The sequence below is a fragment of the Aquarana catesbeiana genome, linkage group LG08 (assembly GCF_042186555.1).
Source record: "Aquarana catesbeiana isolate 2022-GZ linkage group LG08, ASM4218655v1, whole genome shotgun sequence".
NCBI classification, from domain to species: domain Eukaryota; kingdom Metazoa; phylum Chordata; class Amphibia; order Anura; family Ranidae; genus Aquarana; species Aquarana catesbeiana.
In genome coordinates, this window is record NC_133331.1 from 274,487,260 (window position 1) to 274,508,483 (window position 21,224).

Here is a 21,224-nt window from a genome sequence, read left to right on the forward strand (position 1 = left end):
ATCAGGGTACCATCAGCACTCATCGGGGTCCATAAATTCCTCCTATCAGTGCTCCGCGGGAAATGTGAGCTCCTTAGCTTTGCACTTGACTGCCCGCAGAGCACACAGGAGAGGGGAGGGGGGAGAAGGGGGAGCAGTGAGATCAGCTGTGTGTCCTCTCTCATCCCCTGCCAGAGAGGACGGACTGGCAAAATGAAAGTTAATGCCGGTGTCTCTGTGCTACTGTTCCATGACAGACACAAGCTTCGCTCAGAGCCGTGTGTGAATAGCAACCCCGCTGGGCCCCCCCAACAGTGGCAGAATGCCGGGCCCCGTCGCAAGTGCGACTGTTGCGACCCTGGTAATTCTGCCACTGCATCTTAGCGAACATAATATACAGGGATATGGGAAATTATTATCTACACTAACACATACACACACAGGTTGAACTGGATGGACTATTGTCTTTATTCAGCCATACCAACTATGTAACTATGTAACATCGGTTACTGCCCTTAAGGAGCATACAATCTAAGGCCCCTAACTCACATTCATGCATAAACTAGAGCATGATTTAGGCAGCATCCAATTAAAGTGGTATTCAACCCAAAACCCCCAAAAAATTTAATATATAGCAGCTTATCAATCAATAAATGTGGTGGCTGCATTAGTTTTCTTTTCTTTGACCTTTTCCTTCTGTTTTCACCTGGTGATCTGGCCAGTAACACACCTCCCGTGAGTCACAACTCTGGAGGAATGAGAACAGGAGGCATAGCAGACAGGAGCATGTTTAGTCTGGGGGAGGGGAGTGTTAAATATACTAGCAGATTTAAATACACTAAACAAATTGAAGCCAAACTCCTGCTCACACTTTATAATCAGTTATAGCAAACAGTTTGTTTTCCTTTGGGATAAAGTGTTTATATGAATAAATAAACGTTGCTCCTTTAACCACCCCTATCAGTATTAAATGGTTTGTCTCAGCCATGTAAACTGATACATTCTGCTTGAGAATTTGAGCTTTTCAAGAACAACAGACTTGCTGAATGGATCACCAGAAGAAAATAGAAGAAAGAAAGCCTTAAAAAAAAATACATGCAGCCATCACAATTAAGAATTGGTAAGCTGCAATGTAATGTTTGCTTTTGGGTTTTACCCCTTCCCGCCCAGCCTATTGTAAAATGACGACTGGGCAAGAGCTCTGTTGTTCTGGGAGGAGGTCATTTGACTAGTGTGAACTGTCAGCCACCGTGTCCATCAGACACAGCCGATGACAGATCACTGTACCAGCCCGGCCTGTCTGTACCATGTGATCATTGTGGCCAATCACAGCAGATCACATCACAACTGTACACAATAAAAAAGGCTTTGATTCGTGCCTCTTTCAAAATTTTTTGTCTTTTTTCCTTTATTTAAAAAAAAAAAAAACTCAGCATTGACTAAATACCACCAAAAGAAAGCTCTACTTGTGTGAAAAAATTATAAGAATTTCATATAGGTACAGTGTCAAATGACCGTGCAACTGTCATTCAAAGTGTGACAGCGCTGAAAGCTGAAAATTGGCCTGGGCAGGAATGGGGTAAAAGTGTCTGGTATTGAAGTGGTTAAATAATACATTTAATTATAAATTAGCCCTGGTTCACAATAGTGTGGCATGTTTGCACACACACATTTCATTTGAATAGGCTGCTGTACCCGTGAGAAATTCGGTAAAGAAGTCCCTGACCCTTTTTTCTTAAATTGCGCCACACCTAGCCCCATGGGGATGCAGCACCATGCGGTTAGGCGCATGCAAAATTGCACCATGGGTGCCGATGCATGGGGTGCCATTAAGAATGCTAAAGTGCAGCGTTTCTCTGCAGGTTATGAAAGCATGCAATTTTGCATGTATTACCGGCCTGCTCTAGTGTGAATCAAATCTAATGATTACAGAGGTACAGTAATTTGTGACTTTACTGTATATCTGCGTGAAGCAACATTATTGTAGCCAATGCCTGGTTTATGATAAATAGATATTGTACAATAAAATAAAATAAAAGCATAGTATAGTGCAAGTCGTAAATAAGGCTAAAGTAATAATTTGCTAGGCTTTTCTACTTCATTTTTATTATGATATACCCATATGCTCTGTACCTTTCTTGTGTAACAAAATCTATTCACCTGTCTGAAGTGACAACATTATTATTGGTATGTGTTCCAGTGATTTTTGTTTTTACTGGGGTTATTTAAATCAGGGTGATCTACCAGTGCTGAAGCTGTTTAATATCCTTAATTTGGCTTCTCTATAAAAAAGGTCAAGAATTTAGGCATAGACACCAAACTGGCATGTTAATATTAATATCATTCACATCTGATATAGTTCTAGAACCTGGCTGTTTCAATTGAGCATGCAAGAAGAAAGGCTATGAATAGTTTTCAGTCAAAATCTTTGTATGTTATATATAGGAAAAGCAAGGTACAGGTCACATGTCCCCTCGGTAAGCTCTTTAAACTCTTTAACGTAGCTCAGAACAAGTTGATGTTATTAGATTACTGATAATCCAGTGTGTGCTCTACTGCTGTGATCCTCACTGTCTACCACTGACAGTCCACAGAAGACTATCCTATGTCTCACAGCTCTGGAGCCAAGACATCTAGCACCCCGGAACATGATGTGGCCAAGGGCCACACTGGAGCAAGAAGCAAAGGTGGGGGAGAAGAAGGGGGAAAGAAGGGAACAACAGCACATCATGACGGAGACAAAAAGAGCCTAAGTGGAGGAGGAAGCCATGAGAAAAAGAGCCCTCACCACGCTCACAGTGAAGGACACCATGCAAATAGCAAAGGCCATGAAAAAAAGAGCCCTCATGGAGGGCATGATAATGGGCATCATGTCACTGGAAGAGGACACCACAAAGGCAAAAGGGTCAGTGATACCCAGAGCATCACAACGAAGACTTATTCACCCTTCCTAAATTCCCTCTTCAGCAAGGTAAGTGGAAATGTGGTACAAAGAATTAGTGGGCCCTATTTATAAAATTGAAACCAATCGTCTTGACCAGTAAAATCAATGAAATTATTATTGGAATTGCCTTCTATAAAAGGAAAGTGTCTTCTTCATAACAGAAATGAATCTAATGACAGCAACAGGCATATTCTGTGTAGCAATTATATGGACATATCAGTTTTTTTTCTAGGGTAGAGCAAAAAGTGTTGATAATATACACAGGGCAGGGACCCCAAGAAACTAGTTTGAGTTTACATTTGTAAAGTTATCCACAAAACATCTTGGCTTCAGTAAGTGAATTTGGTATGTAGTTATTTGCCTTACCAAATAATCCTATATATTTTCTGCTAATGACTAGTTACAATGAATATTATAAATGTGTAATCAAGAAGGGACTTTAACACAAAACACACTTTTTTTTTTGTTTTAAACTTACGGTATTTGAAAAAATAGAAAGCTGTTCTTGCTATTTATGTACAAAATGCAAGCAATCATTGTTTATTTATATGAGTTTTTTTTTTTTTAAAGGTTGCAGTTACAATTAGGATGATAATACAGCATTTTCATTAACTAGATATAAGAAAATGCAAAGTACTGATTCAAAAACTTTTGACTGAGCAGTGTGGTTCACCTCATAGTCAGTGGCTTATTTATCAGTGTGGGACATCTTGTGAGGTCCAACAAGAATGGATGGCTGTTCATGTATGTAATACTGGACATTGGCTGCACCACATGTGGGCTGAGCTCATCTGTGGTGTGGTCAAGACTGCATCAGTGGAAAAAGTGGAAAGGAGGGCAATCTGGTTTATATGTTCCCAAACACTTTAAAGAAAAATATGGGAGGTCTACAGAACGCCTGAGAGTGAGGAATATTGAAAAAATCCCCAACAGTGGCTCAAAGGAAGAATGTTTAAAAAAAACTCTGTCGACAAGAAATGTGCTGGATTTTAATGCCTAATACAACAACCTTTAATGAGGAGGCGAGGACTTGGAGTTCTATACAGTCATTTAGGGATAATGTATAGCTGTTTCCCCATATAAAAAAAGTCCTGAGGCACCCATTTATTTTAGCAGCTTTTATTACAATGACATTACATTTCTTTTTTCGTAACATTTTTTAGGGTTTAGTAGTATTGATATTTATATTGCATATAATAGTTGCTGTGTTTTGTTCTCCAGCAGTTTCATTTTTCAGGCCTAATATATGGATATATTTGTCCCCTTTTGGTCCCATCAAAGATAAATATTAATAGTAACCCACTAATATCATCATTTTTAGAGATGTTATAATTTGTTTTTGTAAATGTATGGTATTTTTCCAATTCATTTTAAACCATTCTGGTCCTCTATTAGAGTTGCCTCATCTTGTAGTTGACTTGAATTTTAGCTCCAATATACAGAAGGGGAGAGTCTTTTCAGTCTATTTACTGTATATGTGTGGTTTATCATAATGTTTATCTTAGTTTTATTTTTACTTACAAATTTTATTATTTTAATTATTACTTGTATTATTCATGGTTCTTGTGTCCTAAAACATTATATAACATGTCCTCCACTTCAGATATGACAAAAGAGGGAATGCCCCCGAAAAGATTATTTAACATGTCTTGCATTTCAGTTGGGAAGAAGTAATAAATGCCACTATAAATCATTATATAACATCTTTCACTTTAGTTGGGACAAAGGAGGGAATGCCCCTTTAAAACAATATATAACATGTCTTGCACTTTAGTTGGGACGAAGGAATAAGTGCCCCTCTAAAACATTAAATAACAAAGGAGGGAAAGCACCTCCAAAAGATTATTTATAATTTCTTGTACTTAAAGTGTTACTAAACCCACAATAGTAAAATCAGTCTGTATATGCAGCATAGCATGCTTGGTATACTCACTGCGGAACATTGTGTAAAAAGGCTGTTTTATCCTTCATGCTCAGTTGTGTCTTATGCTGGAGAGAACATTTACTTGTTCTCAGAGCTAGCCAGGTCACATGATATTGACATCACACATGTGGGCATGTATACAGGCTGTAGTGGAAATCTCCTCCTACCTGAACTCTCAGCACTGGAGAAACTGTGCAGTCTATCATGTAACCATGGTATACAGATCATCCAAAAAGGTATATAGTGGCAGTTTTATAATGTAAAAAGAAGATTTATAAGCTGTGGGCACTGTGGGGAGGGGGGATGAACTATTATCATATTACTGGGTTTAGTAACACTAAGTTTGGACCAAGGAAAGAGAGTCCCTCTCAACCATTATATAACATGTCTTACACTTTAGGTGGGTTGAAGTAGGCAGAGTCCCTCTTAAACATTATATAACATTTTTTACACTTAAGTTTGGGCAAAAGAAGTAGCACCCCTCTAAAAGATTATATAACATGTCCTCCACCTCAGTTGGAACAAAAGACGGAATGCCCCCCCCCCAAAAAAAAAAAGTTGATTTAAGATGTCTTGCATTTCAGTTGGGAAGAAGTAAGCAAATGCCACTCTAAATCATTATATAACACTTTAGTTTGTACAAAGGAGGGAATGCCCCTCTAAAGCAATGTATAACTTGTTTTGCACTTCAGTTGCACATCTAGAACATTAAATAACAAAGGAGGAAAATGGCTGCAGCCAGACTCAGTGGAGGGAGATTTCTGCAGTATATTTGGCAAGTACAGAATCACAGTATATAAAAAAAATGCAAAGTGGTCGGAGGGAAACTTCAGAATGGCAAAGATGTTTTTATTACAAATTATGTGAGCAGACTGCAGTTCCTCTTTAAGTTTGGACCAAGGAGAGAGAGTCCCTCTCAAACATTATATAACATGTCTAATGCCGCGTACACACGAGTGGATTTCTCGTCGGAAAAAGATATGACGGCTTTTCCAACAGGATTCCGCTCAAGTTTGCCTTGCATACACACGATCATGCTGTTCGCTGAAACTACGACCGTCAAGAACGCGGTGACGTACAACACTACGACGAGCCGAGAAAATGAAGTTCAATGCTTCCGAGCATGTGTCGAATTGTTTCCGAGCATGCGTAGGGATTTTGCGCGTCGGAATTGCCACAGAGGATTGCATTTTTGGATAGGAACTTTTCCCGACCGAAAAATTGAGAGCATGCTCTCAATCTTTAGCTGGCTGGAATTCCGCCAGCAAAAGACCGATGGAGCATACACACGGTCGCATTTTCTCACAAAAAACTCTCATCAGTCTTTTGCGGGCCGAAATTCCGATCGTGTGTATGCGGCATTACACTTTAGTTGGGTTGAAGTAGGGAGAGTCTTTCCTAAACATTACTGTATATAACCTTTCTTACACGCAAAAAAAGTAGGAAGTAGTACCCCTCTAAAATGTTACATAACATGTCTTGCATTCCAGGTGGGATGAAGTAGTCCCCCTAAATTATTATATAACATGTCTTGCACTTCAGTTGGGACAGAGAGAGAATTCCCCTCTAAAATATTATCTAAAATGTACTGCACTTCATATAGTTGCATAGTTCGTCAGATTGAAGAAAAGACACAAGTCCATCTAGTTCAACCAAAAAACAAACAAACAAAAAAAAAAACACATACAATCACACAATCCCATATTGTATACACAATCCTATACCCACAGTTGATCCAGAGGAAGGTGAAAAACCCAAGCAAAGCATGATCCAATTTGCTACAGCAGGAGAAAAAATTCCTTCCTGATCCCCCCGAGAGGCAATCGGATATTTCCTGGATCAACTTTACCTATAAATGTTAGTACCCAGTTATATTATGTACACCTAGGAAAGAATGCAGGCCTTTTTTAAATTAATCTACTGAGCTGACCAGAACCACATTTGTAGGGAGTCTATTCCACATTTTAACAGCTCTTACTATAAAGAAACCTTTCCGTATTTGGAGATGAAATCTAGATGTAAAGAGTGTCCTCTGTGCTGACCTTAAAGTGAATAATTCAATGCCAAGTTCACTTTATGGATCCCTTATGTATTTGTACATGTTGATCATATCCCTCCTTAATCTCCTCTTCTCCGTTCCTCTAATCTTTCCTCATAGTTGAGCTCCCCCATGCCTCTTATCAGTTTGGTTGCCCTTCTCTGCACTTTCTCCAGTTCCCAGATATCCTTTTTGAGAACTGGTGCCCAAAACTGAACTGCATATTCCAGATGAGGTCTTACTAATGGTTTGTATAGGGGCAAAATTATATCTCTCTTTCTGTCCATACCTCTCTTAATGCAAGAAAGGACTTGGCTCGCTTTGGAAACTGCAGCTTGGCATTGCATGCTATTATTAAGCTTATGATCTACCAAAACCCCCAGATCCTGCTCCACTATGGATTCCCCCAGTTGTACTCCCCCTAGTATATATGATGCATGCATATTCTTAGCCCCCAAGTGCATAACTTTACATTTATCAACATTAAACCTCATTTGCCACATAGTTGCCCAATGAAACAGTGCATTGAAGCTTGTAAATCAGGGACATCCTGTGAGGATGTTATTCCACTGCATAGCTTCATGTCATCTGCAAAGACTGGAATGGTACTTTTAATCCCAGACCCCATATCATTTATTAATATATTAAAAAGTAAGGGTCCCAGCACTGAACCTTGGGGTCCACCACTGATAAGCTCCGACCATTCAGAGTATGAATCATTAACCACTACTCTCTGAATTCTGTCTTTTAGCCAGTTTTCTATCCATTTACAAACTGATCTTTCCAAGCCTGTAGACTTTACCTTACACATGAGCCGTGTGTGGGGAACTGTGTCAAACTCTTTTGCAAAATCCAAGTATACCACGTCCACAGCCACCCCTCTGTCCAAGGTTTTACTTACCTTCTCAGAAAAAGAAATCAGGTTTGTTTGACAACTTCTGTCTTTCATGAATCTATGCTGTCTGTTGCTTAAAATATTTTTTACCAGCAAGAACTCATCTAACTACAAATTTAGTTGAGACAAAGGGGGCACTGTTTAGGAGATTTTCACACATGCAGCCGATGACATCACCGGCGAATGCCCTCTGAAGGGACGGCATACCCATGCCGTCCCTTCAGAGCTCCGTGCCGCGGCCGTGACGTTATCATGGCTCAGCCAATTAGACGGTCGGAGCACACAAATCCGGAAAGAGAGACCGGATGAAGATGGAAGCCCCCTCAGCGGTGACAGCTGGAGGGCTTTATTCTAGGGTAAGTATTTCATAATGTGCTTGTATGTGATGCATACTAGCACATTATGCCATTGTCTTGCAGGGTTTTATTTTTTTAAACCTGCGGTTTACTACCGCTTTGTATATTATCGGGATTATATATATATATATATATATATATATATATATATATATATACACACACACACACACACACTATATTACCAAAAGTATTGGGACGCCTGCCTTTACACACACCTGAACTTTAATGGCAATGGCATCCCAGTCTTGGTTTAATATTGAGCTGGCCCACCCTTTGCAGCTATAACAGCTTCAACTCTTCTGGAAAGGCTGTCCACAAGGTTCAGGAGTGTGTCTATGGGAATGTTTGACCATTCTTTCAGAACATATTTGTGAGGTCAGGCACTGATGTGGATGAGTAGGCCTGGCTCGCAGTCTCCACACTAATTCATCCCCCCCCCCCCGCGCACAAAGAAACGAGAGTTTGGGATAGAGAAACTTGACTGGCCTGCACAGAGTCCTGACCTAAACCCGACCTTTTTGATGAATTAGAGTGGAGACTGCGAGCCAGGCCTTCTCATCTAACATCAGTGCCTGACCTCACAAATGTGCTTCTGGAAGAATGGTCAAACATTCCCATAGACACACTCCTAAACATTGTGAACAGCCTTTCCAGAAGCGTTGAAGCTGTTATAGATGCAGGGTGGGCCAACTTAATATTGAACCCTACAGACCAAGACTGAGATGCAATTAAAGTTTATGTGTGTGTAAAGGCAGGCATCCCAATACTTTTGTTAATATAGTGTATATATACAGTTGTGCTCAAAAGTTTACATACCCGGGCAGAAATACGGACATTTGGCATTGATATTGAAAATATGACTGATCATGGCAAAAAAATGTCTTTTATTTAAGCATAGTTCTCATATGAAGTCATTTATTATCACATAGTTGTTTGGCTTATTTTTATATCATAATGATAACAGAAATCACCCAAATGGCCCTGATAAAAAGTTTACATACCCTGGAATGTTTGGCCTTGGTGCAGATACAAAAGGGGACACACAGGTTAAAATGGCAAATAATGGTTAATTTCCCACATCTGCTGCTTTTTAATTTGCAATTAGTGGCTGTGAATGAGTCAATGAGTTTGTTAGTTCTCACATGGATGAACTGAGCAGGCTAGATACTGAGCCATGGGGAGCAGAAAAGAACTGTCAAAAGACCTGCATAACAAGGTAATGGAACTTTATAAAGATGGAAAAGGATATAAAAAGATATCCAGAGTCTTGAATATGCCAGTCAATACTGTTTAATCACTTATTACAAAGTGAGAAATTTGTGGATCTCTGCATACCAAGCCAAGGTCAGGTAGACAAAGAAAGATTGCAGCCACAACTGCCAGAAGAATTGTTCAGAATACAAAGAAAACACCACAAGTAACCTCAGGAGAAATACAGACTGCTCTTGGAAAAGACGGTATGGTTGTTTTTAAGAAGCACAACATGACAATACTTGAACAAAAATGAGCTGCATGGTCGAGTTGCCAAAAAGAAACCTTTACTATGCCCATGCCACAAAAAAGCCCGGTGAAGCGTGTCAAGGTGTTTTTGGGCAAATCATAACCGGGCTTTTTTGTGGCATTGGCATAATAAAGGCTTCCTTCTGGCAACTGGAAGATGCAGCTCATTTTAATTCAAGTATCGTCAAAAGGGGAAGAAGTATAGAGCTACAGACCTGCGGATGTGGAAATACAGGGCAACTTAGGAAACAGTGACCACAGGTCAATTAGATTCAGTATAAATCACAGACGCAAGAAGCACAAAGTACAAGTACACTAAATTTCAAAAGAACCAAATACCCTAAACTGCGCTCTTTGCTAGACAAAATTAAATGGGTTAAAATCCTAGGAACACAGAACACAGAGGAAAAATGGGAGTGCTTTAAGAGCATACTAAATAAAGGTGTTGGCCAGTGCATTCCAATGGGAAATAAGTTTAAAGGAGCTAAAATTAATCCTGGTAGGCTAAACTCTCATGTAAAAATGCATAGAAAAGCAAAAGAAAAGGCCTTCAAAAATATAAGGCTGAGGGGTCATTGTCAGCATTCCAACAATACAACAAATGCAATAATGGCAAATGAGGCTTAATGTTGAAAAATGTAAAGTAATGTATTTGGGTGCTATAAATATGAATGCAAGTTACTCACTAGGGGGAGAACCTCTGGGGGAATCTCGGATGAAAAAGGGCCTGGGAGTCCTAGGAGATGACAGGCTCAGCGATGGCATGCAATTCCATGCTGCTGCAAGCAAAGCCAACAGAATATTGGCATGCATTAAAAAAGGGATTCTTCACTCCAGAGATAAAATGATAATTCTTCCACTCTACAAGACTTGGGTCTGGCTGTATCTTGAGTATGCCTTACAGTTCTGGCCACCAGTCCTCAAAAAGGATGTGCTGGATAACCATCCATATCTGCATGATATAGGCATTTATTGCCATGACTACGTCCGGAAAGATTGTACTTGCTTTGTAATTTTTCCATGTGACTATGTGAAATAAAGCAACCGAAAGTTTTTAAGTGCATTAAGTGCAGCATATATATATATATATATATATATATATATATATATATATATATACACACATATATACATACATACATACACCCTCACACACACACACTCACCAGCCACTTTATTAGGTACATGTCAGGGCTGGGCTCAGCCCTTCCTTACAATGAGCTAGCTGCTCAGCTGTGGGCTAACTGCCAGCTCCCATCTCTCCACAGTGACTCACCTGTTGATGATATCCTGCTCATCAGTCCTGCCTACTTAAGCCGTCCAGCCCAGATGACCTCTGTCTTCGCCTTGGTCAGCATCACAAAGACTATCTCCTGCATTCCTGTTAAAGACTTGCTTGGCTGACATTTCTTCTGGCTCCAGATCCTGCTTGCTGTTCCACTACGTGGATCTCTGGCTTCCTGACTTTCTGGCTTGTCTGACTGTCCGTTCCGGTCACCGAACTTTGGCTATGTTTTTACTACGTTTGTTCTATTTACTTTTACTATTAAACAAGTGTGATTTAACTGTACGTCTGTCTCGGTCTGATTCCTGGTTTCTGACAGTAGGCGAAGGCCATAAATTCAGAAGATGCAGTCAATCCACTTGTTGGTAATATTTTTTCCAGATTGGATGAGCAAGATCACTGCATGGATCAGTTTGCCATGGCGTTACAAATGCTCCTGATTCGCACAGCTCACCTGGAATCTCCCACTGTGGCTGCTCTGGTACAACCTGTGTTGCAGGCCGTCTCTGCTGCTGCTCCAGTCTTTCTGTGCAGGCATCCGCCTTGAGTATTACCTCTATAAAAGGTATGTCCGGTTCCGCTCCGCTTCCCCAGCAATTTGAGGGTGATCCAGTCCAATGCAGAGGGTTTCTCAACCAGGTTGAGATATACTTTGAGATGCTGCCCCAGGCATTTCCCATGGAGAGAAGCAAAGTAGGTTTCATGATATCTTTGCTTTCTGAGAGAGCCTTGGCCTGGGCAAACCCTCTATGTGAGACGCAAAAACCTGTTGTCTTAAGTTACTCTGAGTTTGTGGCTTCTTTTAAAAGGGTATTTGACGTTCCCGCATGCTCCGCTTCTGCTGCCAAGTGCCTCATGTCCATCAGAGTACGAGAACTGTTGCCGATTACGCCACTGAATTCCGTACTCTGGCAACAGAGGTTGCTTGGAACAATGAGGCCCTCATGGCTGCTTTTTCTCATGGTCTCTCGGATACCATCAAGGATGAGATAGCAGCCCGAGATATACCCACTGAGCTGGAGAAGTTGATCATGTTTGCCATCCTCATTGACTCCAGACTCAAAGAAAGACTCTCTTCTAAGGAGCGCTTGCGGAAGCCTCCTGTACATTTTTCTCCGAGCTTTGCAGTCCCACCCTTGCCTCCCTCACCTCTCATGCCTCCTGTTACCGAGTCGGTCAGTGACGGTGAACCCATGCAATTGGGCTTCACGCGTCTCTCTGCGGAGAGAACAAGGGAGAGATTGTGCCTTTATTGTGGACAGGCAGGTCACTTTTTGAAGCCTTGTCCTACCCATCCAGGGAACGCCCGAACCTTGAGATCCTATCATGGAAAGACCTTTGGTGGCATTGTTTCATACCCAGTTATCCAGAAGGCAGCCAAGGTCCTGTGCACCTCTTCACTCTCCTCCCTGCCGGAGGAGTACCATGATTTTAGCGATGTCTTTGACAAAGGTCAAGCCGGTAGTTTGCCTCCACACCGGTCCTATGATTGCGCAATTGACCTTCAGCCTGGTGCCATACCCCCTCGTGGCCGGGTTTACCCTTTGTTGGTCTTGGAGGATAAGGCCATGGAGGAGTATGTTGCAGACACACTTTCTCAAGGTTTCTTCCACAAATCCTCGTCTCCTGCTGGTGCTGGTTTCTTCTTTGTGAAGAAGAAGAGTGGTGAACTGAGACCTTGTATTGATTATAGGGGTCTCAATCGTTTCACGATTAAGAATACCTATCTGATTCCTTTGATTACGGAGTTATTTGACTGCCTCAAGAGAGCAACGATTTTCACGAAGCTTGATTTGAGAGGGGCATACAATCTTGTGAGGATTAAGGAGGGAGTCGAGTGTAAAACTGCATTTAATACCAGAACAGGCTATTATGAGTACCTCGTAATGCCGTTTGGCCTTTGTAATGCCCCGGCAGTTTTCCAGGTAATTTGAGATTTGTTGCAGTTATGTGTGGTGGTTTATCTCGACAATATCCTCATATTTTCCAAGTCCCTGGAGAGCCACCACACAGATGTCTGTTGTGTGCTTCAGAAACTAAGACCCCTTTCACACTGGGATGCTTTGCAGGCTCTACAGCGCTAAAAATAGCGCCTGCAAAGTGCCCTGAAAGAGTCGCTGCTGTGTCTCCAATGTGAAAGTCCCAAGAGCTTTCACACTGGAGCAGTGCGCTGGCAGGATGGTAAAAAAAGTCCTGCTAGCAGCATCTTTGTAAATCAATGGGGCAGCGTGGCTATACTGCCGGCATAGCGCTGCTGCAGCAGTGCTTTACGGTGGTTTTAACCCTTTCTTGGTCGCTAGCAGGGGGGTAAAACTGCCCCGCTAGCGGCCGAATACCCTGTACAGGTTGAGAACCATGGGGAGTATGAAGTACAGTCCATTGTTGACTCCCGTAGGTTCCGTGGGCGCATACAGTACCTGGTGCATTGGAAAGGGTAAAGTCTGGAAGAACGCTCTTGGGTCTCATTCTCGGACGTACATGCCCCTGTCCTCCTCTGTGATTTCCATAGAAGTTTTCCCCTCAAGCCTGGTGGTCCTCCGAGGGGGAGGGGTCATTGAGGAGGGGGTACTGTCAGGGCTGGGCTCAGCCCTTCCTTCCTCTGAGCTGGCTGCTCAGCTGTCAGCTAATTGCCAGCTCTTATCTCTCCACAGTGACTCACCTGTTGATGATATCCTGCTCCTCAGTCCTGCCTACTTAAGCCGTCCAGCCCAGATAATCTCTGCCTTCGCCTTGGTCAACATCCCAGAGACCATCTCCTGCATCCCTGTTCCTTGCTTGGCTGACATTCCTTCTGGCTCCAGATCCTGTTTGCTGTTTCACTACGCTGATCTCTGGCTTCCTGACTTTCTGGCTTGTCTGACTATCCGTTACGGTAACCGAACTTTGGCTATGTTTTGACTACGTTTGTTCTATTTACTTTTATTATTAAACAAGTGTGATTTAACTGTACTTCTGTCTCGGTCTGATTCATGGTTTCTGACAGTACACCTTGCTACCACTGGGTCGACCCCCTTTTGCCTTCAGAACTGCCTTAATTCCTCATGGCATAGATTCAACAAGGTGTTGGAAACATTGCTCAGAGATGTTGGTCCATAGTGACACAATATCACCACTCAGCTGCTGCAGATTTGTTGGCTGCAAATCCATGATGCAAATCTCCTGTTCCAACACATCCCAAAGGTGCTGTATTGGATTGAGATCTGGTGACTGTGGAGGCCATTGGAGTACAGTGAACTCATTGTCATGTTAAAGAAACCACTTTGAGATTATTTGAGCTTTGTGACATGGTGCATTATCCTGCTGGAAATGGCCATCAGAAGATGGGTACACTTTAAATCAAGGTAATTACCACTCCAGGTGGTATCGCTTGTGTTCACACTGTCCTAGTATATAGGAGATGAAGGGTGCCGGCTCAGCAAAGTCAAATGACAGAAAATGGAGAAAGGACGTCCGCACTCCAAAATAATGCCTTTATTAAATGAAGCTTAATCCATACATCAATCAGAGACACAAGTCCTGATGATACTAACGCGCTTCGCACCGTTAATGGCACTTAATCAAAGCTTCATTCAATAAAGGCATTATTTTGGAGTGCGGCCGTCCTTTCTCCATTTTCTGCCATGGGTACACTCTAGTCATAAAGGGATGGACATGGTCAGCAACAATACTCAGATAGGCTGTGACGTTTAAACGATGCTCAATTGGTACTAAGGGGCCCAAAGTGTGACAAGAAATTATCCTCCACACATTACACCACCACCACCAGCTGGAACCATTGATACAAGGCAGGATTGATCCATGTTTTTTAATATTTCCGCCAAATTCTGACCCTACCATCTGAATGTCGCAGCTGAAATTGAGACTCATTAGACCAGGCAACGTTTTCCAAATCTTCTATTGTCCAATTTTGTTGAGCCTGTGTGAATTGTAGCCTCAGCTTCCTGTTCTTAGCTGACAGAAGTGGCACCCAGTGTGGTCTTCTTCTGCTGTAGCTCATCTGCTTCAAGGTTTTATGTGTTGTGCATTCATAGATGGTATTCTGTATACCTTGATTGTAACGAGTGGTTCGCACAGTGGTTTAGTGGGTAGCACTCTTGCCTAGCATTAAAAAGGGTCGCTGGTTTGAATCCCAACAATGACACTACTTGCCTGGAGTTTGCATGTTCTCTCTGTGCCTGCGTGGGTTTCCTCCGGGTACTCCAGTTTCCTCCCACACTCCAAAGACATCATGGTAGGTTAATTGGCTTCTGTCTAAATTGGCCCTAGTATATGAATGTGAGTTATAGACCTTAGATTGTAAGCTCCTTGAGGGTAGGGACCAATGTGAACGTACAATGTATATGTAAAGCGCTGCGTAAATTGACAGCGATATATAAGTACCTTAAATAATAACAATAATTTGAGTTACTGTTGCCTTTCTATCATTTCAAACCAGTCTGCCCATTCTCTTCTGACCTCTGATATCAACAAGGCATTTTTGTCCACATAACTGTTGCTAACTGGATATTTTCTCTATTTTGGACTATTCTCTGCAAACCCTAGAGATGGTTGTGCGTGAAAATCTCAGTAGATCAGCAGTTTTTGAAAAACTCAAACCAGCCTGCCTGGCACCAACAATCATGCCACGTTCAAAGTCACTTAAATCCCCTGTCTTCCCCATCCTGATGCTCGGTTTGAACTTCATCAAGTCGTCTTCACAACGTCTAGATGCCTAAATGCATTGAGTTGCTGCCATGTGATTGGCTGATTAGCAATTTGTGTTACCAAGCAATTGAACTGGTGTACCTAATAAATTGGCCAGTGAGTTTATATATTTTCATTTTATACATAACTCTTATTACTTTATAATGGTTTCTTCATTTGTATGTACATATTTTTTGGTTCACATGCTGATGTTTTAACGTCAATAATAATTCCCCATACACCAATTAAGATTGTATGATATCTTTCCTCTGGATCTAGAAATCACAGTGCAGAGTGCTGGTGTCTTCTCTTGTACTTTACCTTCTTGTTCACAAGCGGACAGAGACTGTTTTAAAAAGATCAACAAATGTAAATTTCCCTAATCTTTGTAGTTTATCATGCAACATGGATATTTTAGGTCTAAGCCCAGAGTTAAGGTTGCCATTGATGGATCGACCTTTGGTCAGTTCAGCAGAGACCATGGAATTTCAATCCATGTGCGGCCAATACAGTCACACCACCGTCTGTCAGATAAAAGCCACTGGATGCAGCACTGATCTGTGTATTATGACAGCGGGGGAGTCTCCCTGCTGTTAGAATACAAGAGAGCTGCGGGGAGGGCACCCCCATCCACCTTGAATGTGTGGATTGGGGAGACCTCCCTGCAACGTTATTGTATTTCATTCAGCCTGCAGGCTGAACAAAAAGCATTGAACCATGTATGGCCCGCTTTACAAACCTGAGATCAGTCTGGTTATGTGGTGTAAACCTGCTAAATATGATGTTTACTCATAAATATGAAAAGTTAACACTCATTTTCTTTTCTATCCTATCTAGGAGAGAGATTTGTCTCCAGAGGAGATGGATGGTGAGTCTTTTACTGTTGGTATTTATCCAAAAGTAGCCGATTAGGTTGTTATGTAACCTGGTTACAGCATGGATTTACAGCGATTCTGGGTATTTGCTCACTTCTGTTATCCAAGATAAGTAAAGGCAAAGTAAGGTTAAAGTATTATACAGATAGGATCTGTTATCCGTCTAGAAGCCCATTATCCCTTTGCTGATTTTCGATGCTGATGCCTCATTAACAATATTGGACTAATTAAAATGGCAAAGGGTGATCTGCTTGAAATACGAATTGTAACCAATCAACATTAATTTTTCTTCTTGAAATGGGAGACCAACTAATATGCAAATTACCTGTCCTCCCCTTGAACGTTCTATGTCCTTTACACAGCCTCATCTACACTGTGTTGGTTGATGCCATTTCCTAAAGAGATTTTACAATGTTTTTTAGCTATTTGTGTAGAAATAATGAGCTTAATTAAAAAAAATCTATCAATAAATGTTAGTTTAAAAAAAAAAGTTTCAGAAATTAATTATATGTGTACATTGGGGAACCATTTTGTTCATTAAAAATACAGGCTGTCCCAATTTGTTTTGTTTTACAGTGCGGCTTACTAAGTTCTCACTAAATGGAAATCTCTCAATGAAGGTTTTCTTTGGAAACAACAGTTGTTGATCAGGGAGGCTTAATTATAGCAGTGATATACAAATAGTCATTGGAGCAGTCTTTTTTAAAAACCAAAATTCAGAGGAACCCATGGGTGCTTTTATAGATTGCCAGGGGTTCTTTGAGCAGTGCACAATGGCCGATTGATCTCCAGCCTGATGAAGAGCAAAGTTCTGTTATCAAAGTCATTCAGCAGAGCCAGCAGGGTAGGACAGTTGCAGTCTTTCCCCTTGTCACACAAAAAGTAAGCATTAACACCCATCACCAATGAACTTTTTAGCTCTTTGTAAGGAAGGCATTCTTTCTGTTAACTACTAATGTAAGGAGCAGGGCCATCTCAATAGCATCATGGGCCCCTGGGCAAAGTAATGCACTGGGGCCCCCACAGGCCTGCATTATATAAAAGGGTCTGCGCTGTAAGTTCCCCACAACCGGGGGTGATGCAGCATTTAGAGCAGGGGTAGGCAACCTTTGAGAGGTGGAGATCTACTTAAAAATGATAATAAAACTAATGTTATTGTAAAAATTTAAACCTAGCCTACCTTAAAAGTTGACTTCAGTGAGCAACTAGTTTCAGGCCTAATTGCAGGGCAGTGTATAGAGGTCAATAAAAGTTAGGATGGTGTACAGAGGTCAGAGGTCTCCAGCAGAAGAAAAATTACCTTCCTGATCCCCCAGGAGGCAATCGGATATTCCCTGGATCAACCTTACCTATAAATATTAATACAGTTATAGTTTGTGCATTTAGGTAAGAATCAAGGCCTTTTTCAAAAACAAATATACTGAGCTGACCAGATAAAGCTCTTGAGGGTATATATTCCACATTTTCACAGCTCCTACTGTGAAGAAGGCTTTCCATTTTTGGTGGTCAAATCTCTTTTCCTCCTGACATAAAGAGTGCCTCCTTCCCAGATAGCAAGCAATTGTGCTGCAAGTTGTAAAATTACTTGCCAAGCTATTGCTAGACTTACCAGGCTTTATAAGTTTGTTGCACAATTGCAGCAAGTCCTCATTGCATGACTCCAGATCAACTTTATTTGCAAACATTCTGCAAGTCTGCTGCAAGTTCTGGTTTAGTTATGTTGTACAATAGTCATCCCACCACAGGGGTCACTCTGGCTCTAGACTTGCAGAGCTCTTGCTGTAGACTCAGCACTGCAAATTTGCTCTTGCAAGAGACTTGCCACGCAAATTTACTACAAATTGGAAAAGTGTCAACTAGAACTTGTGCTTCAAGTGCTCTGCAAGTGTACAACTTACCAGTGAAAATGTGCAAGGTGTACACTGTTCAACAAGTTCAACACTGACACAAAATTGTGGCAAGTTATCCTTCCTCTGGTTTATCCTCTGTGATGACCTTAAAGTGAATAACTGTACAACAAGTTCACTATATGGGCCACTTATTTACAGTCAGGTCCATAAATAATGGGACATCAACACAATTCTAATCTTTTTGGCTCTATACACCACCACAATGGATTTAAAATGAAACAAACAAGATGTGCTTTAACTGCAGACTTTCAGCTTTAATTCAAGGGTATTTACATCCAAATCAGGTGAACTGTGTAGGAATTACAACAGTTTGTATATGTGCCTCCCACTTTTTAAGGGACCAAAAGTAATGGGACAGATTAACAATCATCCATCAAACTTTCACTTTTTAATACTTGGTTGCAAATCCTTTGCAGTCCATTACAGCCTGAAGTCTGGAACGCATAGACATCACCAGACACTGGGTTTCATCCCTGGTGATGCTCTGCCAGGCCTCTACTGCAACTGCCTTCAGTTCCTGCTTGTTCTTGGGGCATTTTCCCTTCAGTTTTTTCTTCAAAAAGTGAAATGCATGCTCAATCGGATTCAGGTCAGGTGATTGACTTGGCCATTGCATAACATTCCACTTCTTTCTCTTAAAAACTCTTTGGTTGCTTTCGGGTCATTGTCCATCTGCACTGTGAAGCACCGTCCAATGAGTTCTGAAGCATTTTGCTGAATATGAGCAGATAATATTGCCCAAAACACTTCAGAATTCATCCTGCTGCTTTTGTCAGCAGTCACATCATCAATAAATACAAGAGAACCAGTTCCATTGGCAGCCATACATGCCCACGCCATGACACTACCACTACCATGCTTCACTGATGAGGTGGTATGCTTTTGATCATGAGCAGTTCCTTTCCTTCTTCATACTCTTCTCTTCCCATCACTCTGGCACAAGTTGATCTTGGTCTCATCTGTCCATAGGATGTTGTTCCAGAACTGTGAAGGCTTTTTTAGATGTTGTTTGGCAAACTCTAATCTGGCCTTCCTGTTTTTGAGGCTCACCGATGGTTTACATCTTGTGGTGAACCCCCTGTATTCACTCTGGTGAAGTCTTCTCTTGATTGTTGACTTTGACACACATACACCTACCTCCTGGAGAGTGTTCTTGATCTCGCCAACTGTTGTGAAGGGTGTTTTCTTCACCAGGGAAAGAATTCTTCGGTCATCCACCACAGTTGTTTTCTGTGGTCTTCTGGGGCTTTTGGTGTTGCTGAGCTCACTGGTGCATTCTTTCTTTTTAAGGATGTTCCAAACAGTTGATTTGGCCACACCTAATGTTTTTGCTATCTCTCTGATGGGTTTGTTTTGTTTTTTCAGTCGATCGATGGCTTGCTTCACTGATAGTGACAGCTCTTTGGATCTCATATTGAGAGTTGACAGCAACAGATTCCAAATGCAAATAGCACACTTGAAATGAACTCTGGACCTTTTATTTGCTCCTTGTAAATGGGATAATGAGGGAATAACACACACCTGGCCATAGAATAGCTGAGCAGCCAATTGTCCCATTACTTTTGATCCCTTAAAAAGTGGGAGGCACATATACAAACTGTTGTAATTCCTACACCGTTCACCTGATTTGGATGTAAATACCCTCAAATTAAAGCTGAAAGTCTGCAGTTAAAGCACATATTGTGTGTTTCATTTCAAATCCATTGTGGTGGTGTATAGAGCTAAAAAGATTAGAATTGTGTCGATGTCCCAATATTTATGGACCTGACTGTATTTAATTTCCTATTCTCATAGAGAATAAATTCAATTCCTCTAATCTATCTATCCTCATAGCTGAGCTCCTCCATGCCTCTTATCAGTTTGGTTGCCCTTCTCGCAGTTTCTTTAGTTCCCAAATTTCTGTTTTGAGAACTGGTGCCCAAAACTGAACTGCAAAATACAGATGAGGTCTTACTAATGATCGTACAGGGGCAAAATTATCTCTCTCTGCATCTTTATAAATATATTAAAAAGTAAGAGGCCAAACACTGATCCATTTGGTACATCACTAAAACTTTAGATTATTCAGAGTATGAATCATTAATCACTACTCTCTGAATACGGTCTTCTAGACATTTATCTATACATTATCTATACATTTCCAAACTGATTTTTCCAAGCCAGTAGACTTTACCTTACACATTAGCCTGTGTGTGGGGAACTGTGTCAAAAATGTTTTGCAAAGATCCAGTCACACATCAGTGCTTTACAGGTGTAAGGAAAGTTCAACACACAGGAGAGTGGTCAAGGGCCACTCAACAATCCAACAACCAATGAAAGTGTACCAGGATACAGTCCAACCATTGATGACTGCTCTGGCAGGCTGGATGGAGGAGGATGGGAGGCAAGCCTCCTGGCAGGTTTCTTGAAGCTTGTCTCTCTCTTACTGCATACGGCAGCTGTCCTGACACATGAGTACTGCAAATAGTAATTTTGTCTCAGCTAATTGCATGGTGGGCTTATTCTGTAGTCTATCCTCTTCTTTATAAAACTCTTCCTTTATGACTTGTGTCAGAGAAAGTTGTGGACATGAAGCAACCTTCAACTTGAGCAATCTTTAGTACATCTGATATATAAATATGATTTTTTTTTTTACACCCTTTTTTGTTCTGTTTTCTATTCTCAGAATTATATGCGGCCTTTTTGGAGTTTGATGCAGACCAAGATGGCTTTATCGGTTATAAAGAGTTGGGTGAATGTATGAGGACAATGGGTTACATGCCAACTGAGATGGAACTAATTGAGATTTCCCAGCACATAAAGATGAGGAGTGAGTAATCTACTTTTCCACAC

The 21,224-nt window shown here is 41.3% G+C and overlaps 1 protein-coding gene across 1 annotated transcript in view; it reads left to right on the forward strand.

Annotated features, from left to right (window-relative positions):
* The first annotated feature begins 2,518 nt into the window (after positions 1 to 2,518).
* Positions 2,519 to 21,224, forward strand: part of LOC141106493 (calcium-binding protein 2-like) — a 52,296-nt gene continuing 33,590 nt past the window's right edge. The window contains exons 1-3 of the mRNA XM_073597292.1: positions 2,519 to 2,950; positions 16,445 to 16,475; positions 21,058 to 21,201. Of these exons, the coding sequence (XP_073453393.1) occupies positions 2,585 to 2,950; positions 16,445 to 16,475; positions 21,058 to 21,201 (541 nt within the window). The 5' untranslated portion in view covers positions 2,519 to 2,584. The remainder of the gene's footprint in view (positions 2,951 to 16,444; positions 16,476 to 21,057; positions 21,202 to 21,224) is intronic.